The sequence below is a fragment of the Pituophis catenifer genome, unplaced genomic scaffold, assembly GCF_029215685.1.
Source record: "Pituophis catenifer annectens isolate HBS135680 unplaced genomic scaffold, rPitCat1.0.hap2 SCAF_6, whole genome shotgun sequence".
In the NCBI taxonomy this organism is placed as follows: Eukaryota; Metazoa; Chordata; class Lepidosauria; order Squamata; family Colubridae; genus Pituophis; species Pituophis catenifer.
In genome coordinates this window covers 66,482,649-66,504,253 of record NW_027256886.1, presented here as the reverse complement: position 1 = coordinate 66,504,253, position 21,605 = coordinate 66,482,649, and the positions used below count along the sequence as shown (strand labels likewise).

The following is a 21,605-nucleotide window of genomic DNA, read 5'->3' as shown; positions in this document are numbered from 1 at the left end:
ATCACCACAAAAAAGGTCATAAAATCGATTATATGACCATCAAGACTTGATGGACAGGCTGTCATTACAGTCGTAAGTCAAGGACTATTTGTACTTGGGTGCCTATGATTTTGGTAACAATAATTGCTTTCAGCTCGATGTGAAATATCTGTGTGGTGGTTACAAAACATTGTTCTTATCTACTTTAGTGGTTGCTTTATAAGCCATCAAGACACAGTGTCTCCTAAAGAAGGAGATACAGTCCAATCAAATTCTGGGCAGAATGACCAGAAGCTCAAATCACATTGAAGAAATAGCACAGTAGAAGTTACAAACAGAAGAACAGCACAGGAGATAGTAAATTCAAGAGGGAATAACAAGAAACTGCATGTACAGCTATTCATGATATTTAAAAAAAGACATATGTACAGGATTGGTGGCATAGCCGAATTCCATTTTATTAAAAGCATTTCCTTATACAGGTTCCCTGATAAGTTATATCCCTGAGCTTTCAGCTCAGGGATAACAAGTGCAAATGAGAGCATATCTTAAACAAAATAGATGCAATGGTCAAGACACACTCTGATGTTTTGAATTTGGGACTTGCTTTCTTTCTGCAAAGAAGAGTTCAGTGGAAATTAGAAGTTGGGCTACGTGATATTTGTTTTCCTATTACATCCAACTGTCTCCATGCATTCCTTCATGTGGCCTACATGTTCACAGCTCATTGGCTATTAAAAAGAATTTCCTTTTTTGCAAATGTTAGAGGGCCTCGGTAAGCTGAAATGTCAAAATGCATTTCTGGAGGCAAGGCAAAGAATCATATGTTAATCCAGTAAAGTAAAAACAGCGGTAATTGAACATTTGCATGATGCATTAGCCTACAGAAAATAAGACAACTTTCTTGCCCAAAAGTGCAAATACAATCAGTAGTTCAGAACTGAAGATACCATGCACAAAGTTGTTTACTGCGTGGTCCTTCATGATCATTAAATTATAGCTCAAATGTTTTGGTTGAAATATGAACTGTAGTCCTTTAGCATCTTTATGAGTTGTTTTTAAAAAGTTATTATTTTCTGTTAAATTGCATGGGTGTATTGAGACAGAGCTACAGGCTTACTCTAGGACTTAAACAGTACAGAAATCAACATGAGATAATAATTCCCTATGCTGGCTTGTAGGATATTGGGTTTTACATTTTGGACACTCTAGGAAACTTTCATCCAGAAGGCTTATACGTTTTGGTGAAGAACGTTTGTCTTGTATCATCAACTTGTCTTCAAAAGCAGCCTGGAAGTTGTCTAAGACTTCTAAACATCCACCACGTTCTGGAAGCTTCTGGAAAAAAAACTGTTGCATTTAAATATGACAGTATATAATTTATAATGCATGCCAACGGTATTTCTCCTAGATATCTCCGAGACCGCCTGCTGCTACCGACGGCCTCCCATCGACCCGTGCGCTCCCACAGAGAGGGTCTCCTTGGGGTGCCATCAGCCAAACAATGTAGGCTGGTGACCCCCAGGGGGAGAGCCTTCTCTGTGGGGGCACCCACCCTCTGGAACCAACTGCCCCCAGAGATAAGGAGAATCCAAGACCTCGGTTCCTTCCGCCGTGCCCTTAAAACCTTCTTTTTTCAGCAAGCCGGGCTGGCTTAACATTTTTAAATGTTTTTAACTGGTTTGTCACTTTTTTAATTATGGGGCCAAATTTATATATATCTTTTTAATAGTATTTTAATGTTTGTAGTTTATGTTTTTATTTGGCTGTACACCGCCCTGAGTCCTTAGGGAGAAGGGCGGTATATAAATTTGATATAAAATAAAAAAATAAAAAAATAAAAATTTCTTTTAGGGGGTCAAATATCTAAATATAATTGAATTAAAAAAGGATATCTGACTGGAATGTAACAGAATCTAGTGAGTTGTAAAGAAAAAAAAGACATTAATGTTTTATATCAGAAGTCTGTCTGACTGTCTTGATATTATCTACCATGTTTCTAAATTCCCCACCAGATGCTGTCTTAAAACCAAAGACAAAAGTTCTCAGAGGAGTCAGTACAGAATCGAATAGTCAGAAGTTGCAACAGTGTGTGATATTGTTATAAAAAACAACACATCTGGCAAATAAAATACAAACTCATCAACAATTGCAGTTCAGTATACATGCTGTGGAAAATGGAAAGGATGTCTTAGAGCTGTGCAGGTCTAGATTTGAAGAGCAAAATGACTTCAGAGATGTCTGAAGATGTGACTTCAGAGTCACATTCAGCCTTTCCCCAAGAGTGAACAGCTATCATATCTCAAAAAAAGACTCATTTGGGTTATGGTGTTCCTGACAGATGCTAGAAGTATATGTACACCTGCTGTAAATCTTTCCTTTCCTTTCCTTTCCTTTCCTTTCCTTTCCTTTCCTTTCCTTTCCTTTCCTTCTTTCCTTTCCTTCTTTCCTTTCCTTTCTCCTTTCCTTTCCCTTCCCTTCCCTTCCCCACTTCCCCATGCATCCATCCAATTTATTGGCTACCCATTTTACCACAGAGTAACTCTTATTTTGTCTTTCATGCTGGATCTCTGCACAGCTCTAGTAAAGATTCAGTCTTTAATTAATCCACCAATAAATACTTACTGAGGGCTCAAGACGAGTAATTTGGTCTCTTGCCTTCCGCAGTTCCTTAAGGACTTTGTTCAACTGGATTTGCAGGTTCTGGCGATCTAGTTTTTCATTCTCAAAGTCTGATGTGCATGACTGGATCTAGAAGAAAAGAACTGGATGAAAAAATGAACTGACCTCCTGTTTTTTCTTTCATAGCTGATAATTATATGTTCCATTTAAATATCTGTCGATACACAAAATAAATGTTACCTTTTTATAGATAAAAAGGGAAGAATAGTTTGATAAAAGAAGTAAAGACTTGTAAAGACTACAAAGGGGATACAATTAATCTTGAATGAATTTTAAATTCATATTCGGTTCAAAACTTAAACATGAGCAGTCATTAATGACAAATTACATTAATAACATTCGATTTCTGGACCATAGAAATGTATACTGTTTCTATATTAGAACACATTTTTTACATTAAAATGAATATTAGTGTCGTGGATATTAGTCACAGAGATCTATGCTCAGTGTGAGAGAGAGCATAATTTCGTACCTGCTGTTCCAAAGCTGCTATTCTTGTCTGTTCTTCTTGCTGTTTTATCAAAGACTTGTGGAGCACTTCAACCTGTAAAATATGAACAGGAGATTATGTGACAAAAATACATAAAAAGCTTCCAAATAATAGATATAAGACATTTCCATGGGTTTATTTTGCTACAGTTCACTTCTGCTGTAATAAAAAGAGTGATGAAGTGTAATGAAGAGGAGCAAGATCTCCTTTTCTTCACAGTTATGACTCCCAACTTCTTCTCAGCTACTGTATATTGGTCCAAATACAGAGATAACCTTCAATGGCAAGCCTAGACAGGATGCAGGTGTATCCAGGCCATTATCACCTTTGTTGATATTTAAAGCAATGTTAGGTGAATATATTTAGAGCAGAGGGTTGAAGATCTGCATGCTACAAATACAGGCAGTCCTCGACGTACGACCACAATCGAGCCCAAAATTTCTGTTGTTAAGTGAGACATTTGTTAAGTGAGTTTTGCCCCATTTTAACGATCTTTCTTGCCTCCGTTGTTAAGTGGATCACTATAATTGATAGTTAGCAACCCCGTTGTTAAATGAATCTGACCTTGCTTGTCAGATCGCAAAAGGAGATCACATGACTTTGGGACACAGCAACGGTCATAAATATGAACCGGTTGCCAGGCATCTGAATTTTGATCACGTGAAAGGATGCTACAAAGGTCGTAACTGTGAAAAACAGTCGTCACATTTTTCAATGACAGCATAACTTTGAACGGTCACTAAATGAACTGTTGTAAGTCGAGGACTGTCTGTACAATTCCCTTCCACCTGATTTGTTTCACTCACTGCCAAAATCAGGGTTAAGATATGCACCCAGGTTGTTAACCACATTAGCAGAACCATTTAGAGGGGTTTTATTTTTAAAGTGTCTTTAGACAGACACAACTCTGGTAATCCCAACCCAACCTTCCACCACCCAAATGGAATGAACCTACAATACCCTGAATTCCCAACCTGCGGGATGAGTTTGGGAAGCCTGTGATAAAAAGGCATCTAGGCAACAATACAAAGACCTGAATTGAGAGGGTATGTGCACGCTTCCTTTCTTCATCCAGCTTTTTCCTGGTCGCTTCATGTTCATGTGTAACTCTTTGCAAGAGCTGCCCTTTGAGGTGGTTTTCATCCTGAAGAGCCTTAATGTCAGTTTGCTTCTGCAGCTTGAAGAGGCCTTCTGCATTCAAGGCCTCTTGCTTAATTTCATCATACTTCCTTTGCAGTTCGTTAAGGTCAGCATGTAGCTGGGAGACTATTCGCCTTTCAGCTTCCAGATTCCTTTCAGCTGTGGCCAACATCTGTTCGTAGTATCTCTGCTTGTCTCCTTTTACGAATTCCGACAGAGGGGAAAGGGACACGGAGAAGAACAAAAAAGACATGGAAAAATGAATATACAAATATGTGAAAATATGAAGGGAAAAAGCATATTGCACTTTAGATATAAGAACTGAATTATGGCATCATAGTATTTCACATGTTGGCATCTTCTCATAGTGAGTCCAGAAATCGTAATCACAGTAGATCAAGGTTGTCAAACTCAAGGCCTGCAGGCCGGATCCGGACCATCGGCTGCTTAAATCTGGCCTGGAAATATCAAAGAACTGGCCAGTGGTGCCTCTGCCGGCCAAAATGGGCCACAGGAGGGCACATGCGACACCCAGGAGGCCCGTTTTCAGCCTCCCCAGCCTCTTGCAGCACTCTACTGTCCAAAAACAGGCCGCATGGAGGCCCCACGAGGCCTGTTTTTGGTCTCCCCGGCCTCTAGCAGCACTCTGCAGGCCAAAAATGGGCCGCGTAGAGGCCAAAAATGGCCCCTGCACGACCTGCCAGAATACTGCAGGCGGCCATGGAGGCCAAAAATGAGACACAGGAGGCCATGCGTGTTTTGGCTGGCAAAGTGCTGCAGGAAGCGTCTGTCCCATCTCCTCCCCGTCCCCGCCACTCCGTGCCTCCCCCTCTGCTGGCCCTCGGAGAACTAGTGTTGATCCAGCCCTCAAAAGAAATCCAGTTTGACACCCCTGCAGTAGATTCTTGGAATTTTTTAAATTTAGCACCCATACTATAATACTATTTAGTTATTTCAAATGACTGAATTTTAAGATATACTGTTTTGGGCCGCTATCTTGTATACTTGTTTCTTGCTTACAGAATATTAAAATTGAAAACAAAATAATTCAATAATCTAAATATGAAAATTTAACCAAAAACTGTGGAATGTTTCACAGATACTAGCAACATTAAGCACTTGTTTTGTAAAATGTTCTAACACGAGCATAAATTATCTTACGGTACTTTAAATAAATAAGAATATCACTTTATCTGCTGTTTATAAAGTACTTATAGTTCTAAACCAATATGGTTTTGCATGACAATCTGTTCTTTTTGTAAGAATATAGGTGGTACAAAATGGGAAACCTGATTTAATTGTATTCCGATGCAGACACTTCTTATAGCTTTCCATATGGCCCTTTGTATTACTGGAATTCTACAGCATATTCCAAGGGTACTACAGTGCTTGATGTACCTCTGTTCAAATCCCTAATAAGGTTCATTTAGTGACCTTAAAAACCAACAAGCACGAATAGATTAGTCCACAAACTTAGTCCATAAAATATCCTTCTCAATGATGAAGATCCAATGTTGACAGTTTCTTCCATGCCGCCATTCCATCTTTGAATGTGTTGTTATAGCAACTTTTCTAGTTCAAGTAAAAAGTCCTACTAATTTGCTATTTTTGATTATCAAGAGTCCTTCCTTCACTAATTTTACTTGGTAATGATGATATCAGTTTTGTAAAATGTATCTTGGAAATTGTAATGAAAGTACAAGGCTACAAACTCTAGTCCTCATTTCTACCATCATTCAAGATAAAGAAAGAACTTAGGGATGCAGGCACGGAGAGATGTCTAAACCCTTCCTCTCCTCTATACAATAAAATGTCTTTAAAACTAGTGGCAGAACTTGGGAAAACAGAACCAGTAGTGGTATGGCAAGGTGGGAAGGAGAAAATTACCACTGTTCTTCTCTAGCCTGTGATTACAATGGGATGCAGGAGAAATCTTGGAGCAGAAGGAGCATGATTCCAGAACAATCTCAACAGAACAATCTCAACACAAATAGGAAAAAACATTACTGGGAGATACTGCACTAGAATTTTGATCCTTATGTTTCCAGACTTAAGTTTAAAATTTTATCAACTTTAATCTTTCTGGACAATTAATGTCAGCAATGCCAATATGTCTCATGGCATACAGATGCTTAATCAAACATAGCATAGATAAAAAAATATAATACTAATAACTATTCAGGCACAAAACAGATACCTAATAGCAGAAGAAAGTGTGAAACTTGTTATCAAGAAGTCTTGCCTGCATCTCTGTACTATGGAAGTTGTTCTCAGAAATATTGTAAACTCAGTTGGAATGATATGCATTTTTCAATCAACATCTAAAAAACGAGCTTTATATGCCAGACCAGATCAACAAATCCTGTTTTCCTATTGACAAAATTGGGAGTCCAGGATCTAAACAATGACCGGAATGTATTTTCTCTCCCACTCTCTCTCCTAAAAAAGTACTGTGGCACAAAAACAGTTTTTAGAAGAGCTCTTCTTACAGCTACAATGTTTTGAACAATATATGGAAATCTGACCAATATAAGTTAATTTTTTTTTTATGCTACGCAGTTTGGAGACTAATCAGTCTATACCTGCTGTCCTAGCTTCTTTTGCTTGCTCTTGGATCACTGTTTTTAGCTGCTGTTCCAGGTCAAAAATTCTTGCTAAGACGCTCTGAACATAAGCTTCCCGTTGCTGGTCATATATTATCCATTGCTGGTTTTTCTCTAAAGCCTGTAAAGAGATTTGAAAGTGAGTGAGACTTCTATGAGAAAAAAAACAACTACTTGTTTTATCTCCCTTTTCTGTAAATCAAATATATCAAATGCATCCTATTTGCAAGGTCTCTTTTGCATGACTCCTACTATTAACACGACATTTCAGTAGAATACATGTAGTCTTCAACTTACAACCACAATGCAACCTCAAATTTATATTGTTGAATGAGACACTTGTTAAGTTAGTTTTACCCCATTTGCCATAGTTGTTAAGTGAATCATTGCAGATGTTAAGTTAGTAACATGGCTGTTAAGTGAATCTGGCCATTGACTTTGCTTGTCAGCTGGCAAAAGGTAAATCACATGACCTCCAGGACACTGCAACTGTCATAAAGATGAACCAGTGGCCAAAGCAGCCGAATTTTGATCATGTGACCATGGGAATGCTGCAACGGTTATCGTGTGAAAAAAAGGTTGTCCCTTTTTTTCAGTGCTGTTGGCAATTTGCATGGTCACTAAATGAACTGTTGTAAGTCGAGGACTACCTGTACAGCAGAAGCAAATACTAAACCAGTGAAAAATTATCTCTGTATTTTTTTTTCATTCTCAGCACACATTCTCTTACTGTGGGAAATGATTGTAAATTGATGTGGTTCAATATACAGTGATAGCTAGCCACAACGGTGTTTGAAAACCACTTTCAAATATAACTTGAAAAGAAACAGGTTAACTTAGACAATAGATTTGGATGTTATTTACCTTAATTTTTAACGGAACCCAATAGAAGGAACAATGCAATTCAATGCATCTACTCAAAAGTGAATTCTAGATTAAATCAACAAGATTTCAGGCAGCTATATGATGATATCCCAGTACATTTGTTACATATTGTTCCTTGGCTTGTTCAAACTATGAGTCACATAAAAGTAGGACAGTGGCAATGAGCTTGAAGAATTAGGACAAACTCATTTATCACAGCCTTCAAATCGTCTTTCTTAGGTGCAGGCCACATTGAGAATCAAACTTGCTCTATCACATGCCAAACATTTTCTTATTCAACTATTCTAGCACCTTTTAGATGGACTGGGTACCTATGACAGTACAGTCATACACATGTACGAGAGTTGTTAGTGAAATAAAGTATAAATTAGGAAGGAAGGAAGGAGAGAGGGAGGGAGGGAGGGAGGGAGGGTGGAAGGAAGGAAGGAAGGAAGGAAGGAAGGAAGGAAGGAAAGAAAGAAGAGTGCTAAAAACGAGGCTAGAAAAAGAACAGAAGTAAAAAAGATGGCTTGAGAAAGAATCAAAAAGAAACATTTAAAATAAGCCACTGTTGCTTATTTTGGCCACAAAAGCCTCCCCCACCCCTTGAAGAATGACTACTGCTGGAGATTACAGGTAGTTCTTGATTATTGAATGAACCATGGTTCAAAATTACAACAATCTTGGAAAAAATGATTTGCTACCTATGTTCACATTTATGACCATTGAATTATCCCACAATCACATGATCACAATCTTGGTGTTTGGCAACCAGCTCGGATTTCTGATCACCTCAGGCAATTTTCAACAAAAATCTGGTTGGAGAATTCTGGGTGTTGAAGTTCACAAGTCTTAAAGTTGCCAAGGTCAGAGACCCCTGCTTTAAAGCCTCCCCCAAGATTAATGATTCCAATACAATTTTAAGGTTGTCCTCCAAGTATAAGTATACCTGTGAAGCTGCGAAGTGTTTTTACGTCTTCCCAAATATACAGCTTAATATTTAAAGAGTTTATAATTTTTTGTTCCTTCACACATAGAATTTAGGGCCAAAGTACACAATGAATTCAATATGTGACTTCCTCACGTATTGTATTTTTTGTAGTATAAGTGTGTGGCAGCTGATTTGGTAGAAGGGAAATGTATGTATATTATTTTATGGTGCCAATGGAATTTTTTAACATTACTTATTTCATGCAGGACTGTGTGACTTTTTGTTCATAATTAGAGCCCTGGGGATAAGTCAGTCAGTCAGCCAGTCAGTCTGTCTGGCTAGCTAGCTAGCTATCACCTTCAAGTCATTGTTGACTCCTGGTGATTGCCTGGATTGCCTTGCAGTTTTCTTGGCAAGATTTTCAGAAAAGATTTGATGTAGCCTTGATGGTGGAGTGGTGACAATGCTGTATTGCAGGCTAATTCTGCTGACTGCCAGGAGTTCAATCCTCACCAGCTCACGGTTGACTCAGCCTTCCATCCTTCTGAGGTCAGTAAAATGAGAACTCAGATTGTTGGGGGCAATATGCTGACTCTGTAAACCGGTTGGAGAGGGCTGTAAAGCACTGTGAAGCGGAATATAAGTCTAAGTGCATATATTGCTATTGCTATTCTACCTAGGGCTAAAAGAGACAGACTGGCCCAAGGTCACCAAGTTTTGTAATGAAGGCATGATTAGAACTCACATTCTCATGTTTATTAATCAGATGCCTTAACCACTACAACAGTTACCCAATCTTTTTGACTTTGCAAACTGGTGGGGGGTCGGTGGGAATAGTGGGCCTGGGGATTGGGGACCCCTGCACTACAACAATTGGCTCTTACTTAGTCCCATATTTTGATCCTAATCTTGATCAGTCATTGTACACCCGGCATTGAAGCATCTGCAGTTTATTGGCTTGTGATATTAGCTTTGGTTTGAAACCCGGACCTAAAGAACTAATTCAGTTCCAAAAAGGATATGAAACTTTTACTTTCAGATTATTCTGAACTTTACCATACAAAAACCACCCTACAAAGAAAAGTAAAAATTTAAAACTAGTAATTTTCAGAACTAGAGGTCTCTGCCAGCCCTCTTTACTGAGTGTGAAAAAAATATATACGCACTGTATAAAAAGGTGTTGTCACCATGCATGGCTGGTGTAGCATGTAGGAAAAAGCAACTACAAATAAATTAAGGAACTGTAAATGAAGACTAGAATGTACTTTTCTTTAAGATCGACAAACTTTCGGAAGAACAGGGTAAACGCATGCATGCCATCTTTTATAAATATTTTGAATAATTCCCTATTGAGAGGTTTCTGAAAGCTCTTTAATTTGTACTTATTTTTTATAATTATTCAGTGAATTAACAATACCAAACAAACGATTTGGATTACAAAAATCTCAGAAAAATATTCGTTATAATTGATGTAAGTATGCCTACTTATAAGTATTTTCAACTGAAGATACAGTACTTGGAAGAACTGTATAAAACTGTAACCTTTTTTAAATATACATTCCAGAAGCTGATTATTGCTAAATATTTTTATTCAAAATAGAATGATAAACATTAAGGGCAGGGCCTTTTCAGCAGCAAACCTCCCCTAATGTAACTCCCAAGGAACCTATCCATTCCCTTCAAAGTTATGGCAATGAATTCCAAAACCATACATCTTTAAAATAGAAGCAAAGTGACTCTACTACTTTATATAGCACATCCATATACTGGTACAAGAAGAGTATCTTATTTATTTTTATTAATGTTAACTACATAAATGTATTAATATATTCTTTTGATTTTGATTGCTATATATTGTTGCTACCTGTGAAAGATGGCATTCAACAAGATGCCATATAAATGCATAAAACTGATATCACAGTATCCATAAGTGGCTGCTTGGTTTTAGAAAAAAATGCTCCTTGTTGAAATAAAATTTCCACAAAAGTAAAACAGTGCATTTAATGTGTAGTAATATGTAGGAGATTAAAAGACCCTGACAAGAAATTCCTTATTCCTTTACAGATAAAAAGCTTATGATAACATGCAGGTCAAATAATTTAATAATTATTCAATTTTTAAACTTTATTTGAATCCATATGGCTTTCAATAGCTCAACAAAAGCTTTTCTTTACTCAGACATCATTTGTATTATATTAAAGTAGTTTTTGAATTTCATGAGACATAAAGGTTACTATTAATGGAATTTAAAGCACTTTCTTTATAGCTCAGAGTACTATTTTCACAGTCCTCTTTATATTTTTCTTAAAATGAAAAAACAGAGATATAGACATGATAGCAATATTTAGGAGATGTAATCTAAGGCTTTCAGTCCCTGGCCTTGTTTGAAGTAAGCAGATTGAACTATACTGCATTTTTGTTTAATCATCCATTCTTAATGTTACTGGAACTGGATGTGCCATTTCATAGCAAAAGTTGCCAAGGCATAAACAGAAAGCCCACGTTAAGCTTTCAACATGGTTTGACCCTCTTTTCCAGCTAAGAATGGGAAATGAAATGTTGGCTGCCTGCCATACCTCCAATTTGTTTGTTTTATTCAGAAAAGCAGAGAAATATTATAACGCTTCAGATGCAGGTCAGGTGCACAGACTTAACTGCTGACCAGATGCTCTTTGTGTGACTGAACTATAGCAACAGCTAATTAAGTGGGGGAGGCATCACATCAGATCAGGGTTCTGCCTACAGACAAATACACTAATAGTTGAATGGATAAATTACAATTTAATTGATTTATTGCATTTTAGATGAGATAATGTGCTGCTCTTTGAATGGATACATTCCCAAACATTGAGGATAAAAGTCTAATTTATTCATGACATTGGAGGAGATCCATGTTACTTTATAGTAGCAAAAAATAAGGAGTCTGATTATACCTTTTCAGACTAAGGCATTTTAAATTATACTGATAGTGACTCATATATAGTATAATGTTGAGCTTACAAAGGTATGGCATAAACCAGCAAGTTATTAGCTTTTGTTGCATAGCATTTTATAATTATCTCACTTTCATGCAGTCCATGGAACCAAATTCAATTCCTGCCTCCTCCCTGAATGAAGAAACTTGAGCCCAGATTTAAATCTGCCTCAGCACAATATCTGAACTGGTACAATACACTATTTTACAGGGTAATATAATCATATGCAAGTAATCCTTGGTTAACAACCACTCATTCGGTAACCGTTCAAAGTTTTATACGGGTGATGTACAGTGAATGGTACTTCCAATTATTCCTCAACTTCTGGTTGTTCCCAGTATTCCCATTGTAACATGACTGTGGGGAGCTACAGATCTGACTGCTTACTTAAAAAAAAAAAAGATATTTTGTATGTGATCCTAATCTCCCTATTACAACTACATTCCTTTATACTCTTTGTTGGGGAACCAGCGACAATTAGCTCCAACAGGCTAATATAGGATAATTCTACATTATCTGTATTTATGTAATGTTATTTTATGCCTTAAATAAAACATAATGTATTTGGTAAAATGCCTTACATCTTTCAGTTGAATTTCAATTTCATGTATGTTGACTGGCATTCCAGCACAGTGCACAGCCTTTTCCTGTTAAAAAATAGAATAGTGAAACAGTTCAATTCCATTAACTGAAAGCAGATGCCTGTGTGTTGAAGATAGGAGTAGGTACTGCTATGTTATGCCTTGAAAGCACTGGGTTTCTGTAATTTTTCAAACTGCTAAAACATTCAAGATTCTACATATCATATTTCTACTAAATATTTCCTTCTGCAGAATAAAAGGGCTTGCCAAATTTAAAAAATACTAAGCCGGATGGAACCTAGTTATATTTAGATGAGAGATCACCATACAATCCTATGGCTTACATCTTGGGAGGGAGGGAGGCAGGGAGGGAGGGAGGGAGGGAGGGAGGAAGGGAGGGAGGAAGGAAGGAAGGAAGGAAGGAAGGAAGGAAGGAAGGAAGGAAGGAAGGAAGGAAGGAAGGAAGGAAGAATGGAAGGAAGCAGAAGGCAAACTGTTTCTGTACCAACACCAACATGGTCTTTTCTATTTCATCATGAGTTGAACTGACTCAAAGGAGATTCTTTAATAAATTCCAGAACAGAATCTAATGAGCTACCTACAAAAGGCAAAGTTTCATGTAATTGGCAAAAAATGACAGAAATTCTAAAAGTATTTGGATAAGTGTCAGATTACCTAGACTAGAATCTATTATTTTAAAACATTGTATATTACAGCTTCAGGATAAGAGAGTAATATGTCCCTAACCTATTCAGCCAGCATGCATATATTTGAGTTTAACTGTGCCTATTGTTTTGCATAATGGCTGACATGTTTCAATTACCCAATATCTATAAACATCCTTCCTGATTTGGACAAGCACCTGATTTATCACTGTGGCATTTGGTATTTTAATTTTCAAACTCTATAGGATTGATACTCTACTGCCATCTACTTTCAATAAGTGGTATTTTTCTAATCCTTCCTATAATGTCTCTTAGCTAATCAGGTCAATGGAATCAAATTTATAATCTGTTCAACTTGACTTTTAACAGAGGAATGTCCACAACAGCACTTTTCAGCATCTAGTATGAGTGTACATAGAAATAAAAATTATGTATGTCCATTTTTCATCTATCCTTACAGTTGACTTAATTACACGTAGTTATCAGTTAACTTTTGCTCATATGCTATGAAAACCTGATCTCCCATTAGAAATAACAAGAAGCCAGGGTGAAATTTTAGGACATTTATTCTCGCTCAGCAGCATAATCCAAAATTAAAATATTCTGTGTGGACCACTGTATCTGTCTAGTAAGTTTAAATTAAGGATGCTAAAGATAATAATTAATTTGTTAACTTCATTATTAAGAGTACTTACTCAAAACTACTATTTTAACAGAATTTCAATTTAAAAATGGAGTATAAAAATAAAACAGAGCATCAAAATATATAGAATTTACTAAAAACAAAAGTAACAAAATAGATAAGGAGTGAGTAATATCTTAGGCTAATTCAAACAGTGGTAGAGAGACAGACAGAAATAAATGAATATGAATTTATTAGCGGTACCTGACTGTTTAGTTAAGAGTTTGGAATACTGAAATGTCAAACTTAAAATTTATCCCAAAGGTCCATGAGATTACTATTTTATTAATTTAACTGCTCTCCTGAAAGTCATTTCTGAAATATCTGCTAGGAGGGGAACAATAAGAACAACATCTGTTTTTACCATGTCTGTTTGTTAAGGGGAATGTGAATAAAATGTTATTCTTGTTTCAATAAAAGGGACGACAAAGGATACATGCAGTTGATTCAATTTCCTTTAAGAGACACAGGCATAAACAGTCTTGCACATGTGTGCCATTATATCTCTCTTCCAGAGGAGCTGAAAGTAAAGCTCCAAGTCTGGCTAATGTAAAAGCTCTTCTCTATGTTCAGTACAAAATGCTGCCATGTTATATTATGGCACCTGTGAATGGTCTCCCTAACATGCTTAAGTTACAGGGTTTTGCAGTAAAACTTAGGTCCTTTTTAAGTCTAAGTTCAGAATCAGGTATTTTTTTTAATATCTGAAGAACTTTTTGGTAGCCAGTCAAGATCAGTTACTGTGTGGACAATCTTGGATTTATTTCAGTTAGCCATGAGGGTGGAAAGGTATCTTCTGAAGTTAAGGCAACCAAAGGGCTTTCAAAGATTAGTTTGAGTCAACCTCTCAGAATGCAATGTCAAATTTGGGCTTTAATACAGTCAGGCTTACATCTAATCTTAATAATAAAGAATTAACTGGTCACATACAGGAGGACACTTAGAAATTTTGACCAAACAATTCCAGAGACTGGTGATAGCTGAGATCAGTGCATCATGAAGCAGATACTACCTTAGTTCCGAAGACTTCAACTGTGGTGATGGCATGCTTATTACTGTTGTGGGGTGGAGAATTAGAAAATGGTGGTTATCGCTTTGATCTTAGTGATTTGATGCAGATCACTAAGCCATCTTGTTTCATTTCCTTATTTGCAACGACCCAATTTTTCATATTTATTTAATTCAGCTCAGAGATTTCCCAACTTGTTGACTCTGAGTGGTTCACAGCATAAAAAGCATACAGCAATGTGCAATCCAAATAAAATGGACAACACAGTGACTTTGGCCAATAGCATCATACATACAGCCTACAAGTCAGGGAATAGAACCAGGTCTTTAAGACTCTCTGGAACATCATCTGGCCAAGAGCCACCCAATTTCTCTATTTTTTTCCGATTATCAAGCAGTGCTGTGACAGATAGCACTGCTTGATATACAGAACCTAGAGTACATCAACCCTGTCGGATCAAGCCATACAGGTTGATACGATGGGAGATTGGCAATATCTCAAAAAATCAGGCTCTAGGCAACAAAGGGCTTCATAGGTCAAAACCAGTATCTTGAATTACATCTGGAAGCAAACTGCTTATGAATCAAACAGGCACACCCGACACTGCCTGTGCCACTGCATTCTGGATCAGCTGAAGATTCCAGGTGGAGTTCAAAGGCAGCCCAATGTAAAGTGCACTGCAGTAAGCTGCAAAGTGAAGGGCATTCTAATCTAGGAAAGGGCATACACCAAATGAAGCTGGGCAAGCATTCCTCACTCAGCATGAGCTGTGAGTTCAGACAAACCCTCCCCCCCAGATTGCACATCACTCTTAAACGGGCAAGTGCTACCCTATCCAAGGCTAAAGAGTTCAAAAGGTGTTCAGTCCCAAATAACTTCCAAATAGCAATATGAGGAAAAAGCTTAGGTAACATTGCACACATTTTTATAAACTCACCTGGGCGAGCTGGACATTACTGGCTCTGCTTTCAAGATCTGTACATCTTGCAGAAACTGCAGATATGTGATTTTTCTGCCATTCTACCTCTTCCGAGAGCGAATTTAATAGCTGTTCCCGCTTAGCCACTTCTTTTGTTTTCTCTTCTAGCTGACCTTGTAGAGAAGCAGCATCTGTACTTTTGCTTCTACCTCTTAACTCATCTTTCAGGACCTGGATTTCTTGATCTTTCGTTCCAAGTTTATTTTTATATTCTTCTATTTCTGTTTCAAGGGCAAGTATTTTCTATATGAAGTACAAGCAAGCATTTAACAAGAAAAGGTCAGTTTCCAAACTATAAATTCCTGATTGAGTAGAAACGGATAATCATGCTGGCAAATATTAATCTATTGGAGAATAAAGATAGTAAAATTAAGCTTATGGGACAAGATTTGGAATATGATTGTACTATTCTGCCTAGAAACTGTCCATTTAATTGTAGGTACACTCTCATTAAAATGTTCACGTTTTACCAAAATATGTCTAATATGTCAAAGCATTAAAAAACTCCCCAAAGAACTAAAACAAGACAAAAAAAAGCTACAGCTAAATTCACTTCTTATGAAATCAAGGATTTAATGTTAATATGAAAGCGAAACAAAAAATAGAAGAGCCTCCACCACTTTAACTAACCAAAAAATGGAGTCTTAACATGAACTGCACAATATAAATGACTTATATGTACATAAACAGCTCAGATGATTTCATCTGTCATTATCAACTGTCAGCTATTTACAATTAAATTTGAATTTAAATAGTTCAAAACAGTTCAACTATTTAAATTACAATAGTTCATATAGGCTTTCAAATATACAGACTCTATGAGAAGAGTAGAAGGAAGGGTCCTAAAAGCAACAGTGAAGGAGCCACCCCTTGTCCTGAGTGCTTCATATGCACTAGAACAAAAGGAGCTAATACGTGAATGAATAAAGCAAACATTTAGCATTTCTTAGGGAAGAGTAACTTGCCATCCCATTGTCAGATGTGGTTGTGGTTGCAGAAATCTAGAAGCAATGCTAACAGGCTGCACAGCAAGGCACAAAGAAAAAGCAGGGGTATCTATCACCCCTGGTAAGACATCACATTACAGTTAGGCAGAGTTGGGCAGCATGGCTGGCTCAGGAATTCTGGGAGTTGAAGTCCACAAGTCATAAAAGGGCCATCATTCCCTACCCTTGCAGTAAGGGTTAACATCCCATTATCAATTAGTTTCTTTTGTAATTAGATGAAAAGTGAAGCCCTTGCTTTACAAAATACTTTGTCTCGATCTTAATATCCAGGTTTTAATTTAGATGCAAAACTAGGATTATTTTAATTTATATCACCTCCAAAAGCCTCTTCCTTTCTTCAGGTGTCATTTTTCTCTTCTCCTTAATGATTTCTTCCAAAGACTTTTTCAAAGCTGCATTTTCTTTCTTATACACCTGCAATTCTGTTTCAGATTTGGAATCACCAGACTTGAATCCCCACTTCTTTGATGTCATTCTTGAGGTTCTCGGAAAAAATCATCAGGCGCTATTCAAGAAGCAACCACTTCATCTGCAAGATTTTTTGAAAAAAATCCCTCTAAATTCCAAACCCACAAATAGTACAAGCCCGTGGGAATTCTTTTCTAATATATATTATTACAACTAATCCATTTATTCATATTTTTATTGTATACCAACAGTGTTTTAAAAGTGACAGATAAAAACATGTACGATTCTGCCCTATCACAAATATTATGAAAAATAAAAATTCCTTTCAAAACCCCCTGAACATATTGGTAAAATAGCAAAAATTCTTCCCAAATAGAACATTAAATCTTAAAAATTGACATTATGAGGAAATTAAAGAAAACAGACACAATGTAGATGTTAATTGTCTTTAACTATCCATGTTAAACCTATCCAAATGAGGTAGCTTATGTCAAAGATATTACAATAAAGAATCTTGCAACTGGATGTATCACTTTTAAAAACAATAAAACCTGAAATGCAGCCAGATAAATTTGAGAGCAAAGTGGTGTGGAGAAACCGCCATTCCTCCAATTAAAATGTCTCTCCAATTGTTGCTTGTTTTGTAGAGGGAAAATGGACCTGTATTTTTTCATGCGCATCAGCTGAGGTGAACAATCATTTTATCGATTAAAAGACTTCATCTCAGACTTGCCCTTATTAAACATTAAATTGAAGTAAATGGAAATACCTTCAAATATGACATGTTCAAAAGGGCTGGGCTAGAAAACTAGCTTTAAAAATTTGATAACTGCCAGCCACTCCCTCTCAACCCAGTCCATCTCACCTTGTCATGGGGAAATAGACAGATGTATTAAGCATGTTCGCTGCCTTGAGTTTTATATAAACTATATATATAAAGAAAATAAAGCTAGGTAATATTATAAAATAGTTAATAAAATGCTAATTAAATGCCCATTTTAGAATCAATTACACAGAAGCAAGAGAATCACATAGATTACAAAGGAATGCAAGGCCAAATGTTATGCTCACAGCATAACAGAATTAAGGTATGCTACTTAGAAGCTGACAAAATACGCTATTTCTCATTATGAAACTAAAACTGGAATATTCTAGAACTAGAGATATGCATACTAGCTGTTCACACCTGAATATATAATGGCTTTTCACCTCTTGCAAGGAGTCCACTACATTCAACATTTTTGCCTTGTGTGCTTTATTGTTTTAGGGTGTTTTGATCTGAGCAAGTAATCAACTTTAGAAAAGCATAACTGTTGTGATAAGATAAAGAAGTCCTCAAGTCACACCCACTATTGAGCGCATCCAAGACTTTCTTTTGGCAAAGGGGCTCCGAAATGGCTTTGTCCTTGCCTGGTTCCATGATGTCCCAATGGAGACACAGCCTGGGGATTTCCTAGTGGTCTCCCTTCCAGCCCTAAGAGGGACAAGTGTGCGTCCCTTTCAAGATTGAAAAGTGCTTTTTCAGGAAACAACTGGACTTTCTTGTTTTTCCTTTGAAGACATTTTGCATCTCATCCAAGAAGCTTCTTCAGCTCTGACTGGATGGTGGGGAAAGGAAGGATTTATATTCCTTGCACAGGTGGCCCTTTGCATACTTTTAGAGGGTCATTGAGGCCACTTGGAGGTTTATCTGTGTCCTCGGGGTCACCTGAGTAGTGCAAATGGTTGTGGAGCCTTCTTGGAAGATGTGAACCCTTCCAAGTGGCCTCACTGACCCTCTAAAAAGAATGCAAATGACAAGTTGTTTGCAAGGAATATAAATCCTTTCATAGAAGAGACTAGACAGTCACTGGTCTAAAATGGTATAGGTGCTCCTGCTTGAGCGGGGGGGGGGGGGGGCTGGACTAGAGGACCTCCAAGGCTCATCTCTGCCCTGCTCCCTCAGTGCAGCCCCCCACCCAACACAATACAACTCACACTGAAGACAGAAAATCCCTAACCCAATAAATCATATTAAACAACCCCCAGTCCTATTGCACCGGTGTGAACACGTTACACGTTGCGCCGGCCCTGCAAGTCCATCGTACTACGTAGTTATGATGTTATTTCGCATTCAGGAGTCTGACAGCCCAGGGATAAAAAACTTGTTCTTCAGCCTGTTTGTGCAGGCTGGCTATGCTTCTATATCTCCTTCCCGATGGGTAGGGAGGATGAAGAAGTGTTGTCGACCAGGGTGTGAGGATTTTCCTCACTCTTCTATAGTCCGTTCATTCCCCACCATCTATCAGAACTGAAGAAGCTTCTTGGATGAGAGAAGCGAAACGTCTTCAAAGCACCAAAAAAAAAAACAAAAAAAAACCCAACCAAGAAAATCCAGTTGCCTCTTGAAAAAAGCACCTTTGGGACCCTGGAGGCCTGAGAATCTCCGTAGACATCGGTCAAAGGCCATAACCGCTTCCAAGGCAAGGCCTCCCTTTCTTTCCACACAAAAGGGCCGACGTGACAAGGGCGTCCCCATACACACCTCAGCAAAGCCTCTGGAGCGTTAGATGGAGACAGCCGGGCGGAGAAGGGCGCTTTAAGATGGCAAGGCGGCGGCGGCGGCACCGACAGCACCGCGCCCTCCCTTCCACGGAAGGAAGGGGACGGGACGGGACGGCCCGTAGCGGAGCGGCGAGCAGGAAACAACGGCAGAACCGCTCCGCTTCGAACTGACGCCCTCTGGAACGCGGCTTCCGAGAGTTTGAATCCAGCGGTTGCGTGTGACGTCACTTCCGTCCGGTTGCCAGGCTACGAGCGCCGCGTGGATCCAAAAGGAAAGGCGCGGCGGAACTTGACGGCGTCGTGACGTCACGGACGGGTTCCCTTCCCTGACCGTTCCAAGTGAAGCGGTCGGGAGGAGCGTTAATGAAAGGAACGAAGGCGGGGAGCTGACACACACACACACACACACACACACACACACACACACACACACACCGCTGTCAAAATTAAGCAAATGGGTTTTTTTTAGGAGGGCAAGATAGAATTTAGCTGTATAAATAAGACTAGTTAGTCACTTATCTAAAATAGTACAGGTTCTCCTGCTTGAGCAGGGGGCTGGACTAGACGACCTCTAAGGTCCCTTCCAGTTTCTGTTCCATTTTCTATTTCTATTCTGTTCTAAATATTCATCAGACACATCTAGGAAATCAGTCTAGCATAGATAGCATGAAAAGTAGCTGGACTGTTTGGAACTGTGTGGAATTTCCAAATATTTTTATTACATGCATGGGTGTCTCTGGATTTACAACCCCCAGAATGGTTTAATGATGGTTTTATTTTCTAATGAGTGAATTGTGCACAAATGCTTGGAGATACTTGTTAGCCCGCCAAGACTGGTCATCGAGCAGATATTAGCACCTGCTGTCAACAATAATCCAGTAAAGACACAACTCAATCATCATTTGCTGATCTTCAGAGATCACAGTCCTCTCCCACATGGCAAAAGTCCTGGGCTCATTGTGACTAACTCTCAATAGAGTTGAGTAGAAATGTACTAGAAATATTATTATGTGTGGGTAATCTACAGTTAGATTCATGCATTAACTTAATAATGCAAGTCCTAATCAAGAATCTAAGAATTGTTACTGTAACGACTAAGAATATAGGCAGTTCCAAGATTTCTGATAACCACATCATGAGAAAACTCAGAATCTGCTTTGCTAACATATTAATTGGATGCATATATTGTTCAAAATCATAATGGGGTCTTTAACATGTAGGAATCCCGCAATTGTAGGTTATAGGCCATAGATTATGGTTTAATATCAATCCTGTCATTTGTTGCTTATTGAATGAAGCATGAATTTAAAATTCTGATTTAGTATATTGTGTGATTTTAAATAATGAATGGCCTAGTATAGAAGGGCTTCAAGATATCTCACTTTGAATTAGTTCATTATCCTGGGACATATATATTCGTCTTCGTTCATATTAATTCCATACAATACCTAATGTATGTCTCGAATGGAAGACAGCTTGGTTTCACAATTTGTGCACTTAAACACAACTGAAATGCAGAAGGTTTCCAGAATAGGCTTTTATTCTCTTCCTATTGCAATATGTCAGAGTGGTTCAGATGATGCTAACTTTCTCCTTTCTCTTTCTCCTCTTCTTTCTCTTTCTTCATGGCCTGATCCTTCTGATTCTTTTTGTTTTCTTACAAAGCAAATGTTTTTCTTTTTTATAGGAGGACAAAATAGGATTTAGCTGCATAGATATGTATTTATCAGACATGTATAAGAAACCAGTCTAGCACAGGTAACATGAGAAGTACTTGAACTGTTTGGCGTTTGGGGGGGAAGAACAGAGAATTTCCAAATATGTTTATTACATGCATGGGTATCTGCCTGCCTGCCTGTTTTAGACCTAATCTGGAATCCTAACAACTGCCTGGGCATGTCCATGCAATTTGCAGTTTTGGAATTAGTTTGCTATTTTCTTTTTCCTTGGGCTGAGAGAGAATGACTGGCCCCAAATCACTCAGTTGGCCTTTTAAGGCAGGATTAGAACTGAGCATTTCCTGGTTTCTAGCCTGGTGCCTTAACCTCTAGACACAACTGTTTTAT

General features: G+C 38.0%; 1 protein-coding gene across 3 annotated transcripts; it reads right to left on the bottom strand.

Annotated features, from left to right (window-relative positions):
- Window positions 1-412: 412 nt before the first annotated feature.
- CEP55 (centrosomal protein 55) lies at window positions 413-19,699 on the bottom strand. Of its 3 annotated transcripts, none has more exons than XM_070945430.1 (9): window positions 19,520-19,699; window positions 16,903-17,116; window positions 15,539-15,823; window positions 12,246-12,311; window positions 6,874-7,015; window positions 4,185-4,489; window positions 3,134-3,205; window positions 2,605-2,730; window positions 413-1,329 (listed from the first exon to the last, which is right to left on the bottom strand). In XM_070945430.1, the coding sequence occupies exons 2-9, from the start codon at window positions 17,059-17,061 to the stop codon at window positions 1,108-1,110; spliced, it is 1,377 nt and encodes a 458-aa protein (XP_070801531.1). In that variant the 5' UTR covers window positions 17,062-17,116; window positions 19,520-19,699; the 3' UTR covers window positions 413-1,107. The 3 variants fall into 3 exon arrangements, with proteins under 3 accessions (XP_070801531.1, XP_070801532.1, XP_070801533.1); XM_070945431.1 differs by having other exon boundaries at window positions 413-1,317; XM_070945432.1 differs by having other exon boundaries at window positions 413-1,314.
- Between the last annotated feature and the right edge of the window lie 1,906 nt (window positions 19,700-21,605).

What these genes read in the sequence shown, in the direction of transcription:
- CEP55 (XM_070945430.1), bottom strand. Translation starts at nt 17,061, where the DNA reads ATGACATCAAAGAAGTGGGGATTCAAGTCTGGTGATTCCAAATCTGAA. An exon ending in AAAAGAAGCTAGGACAGCAG is followed by an intron (nt 4,490 to 6,873) that starts GTATAGACTGAT and finishes AATTCGTAAAAG; the next exon opens with GAGACAAGCAGAGATACTAC. An exon ending in TTACTCGTCTTGAGCCCTCA is followed by an intron (nt 1,330 to 2,604) that starts GTAAGTATTTAT and finishes TAAATGCAACAG; the next exon opens with TTTTTTTTCCAGAAGCTTCC.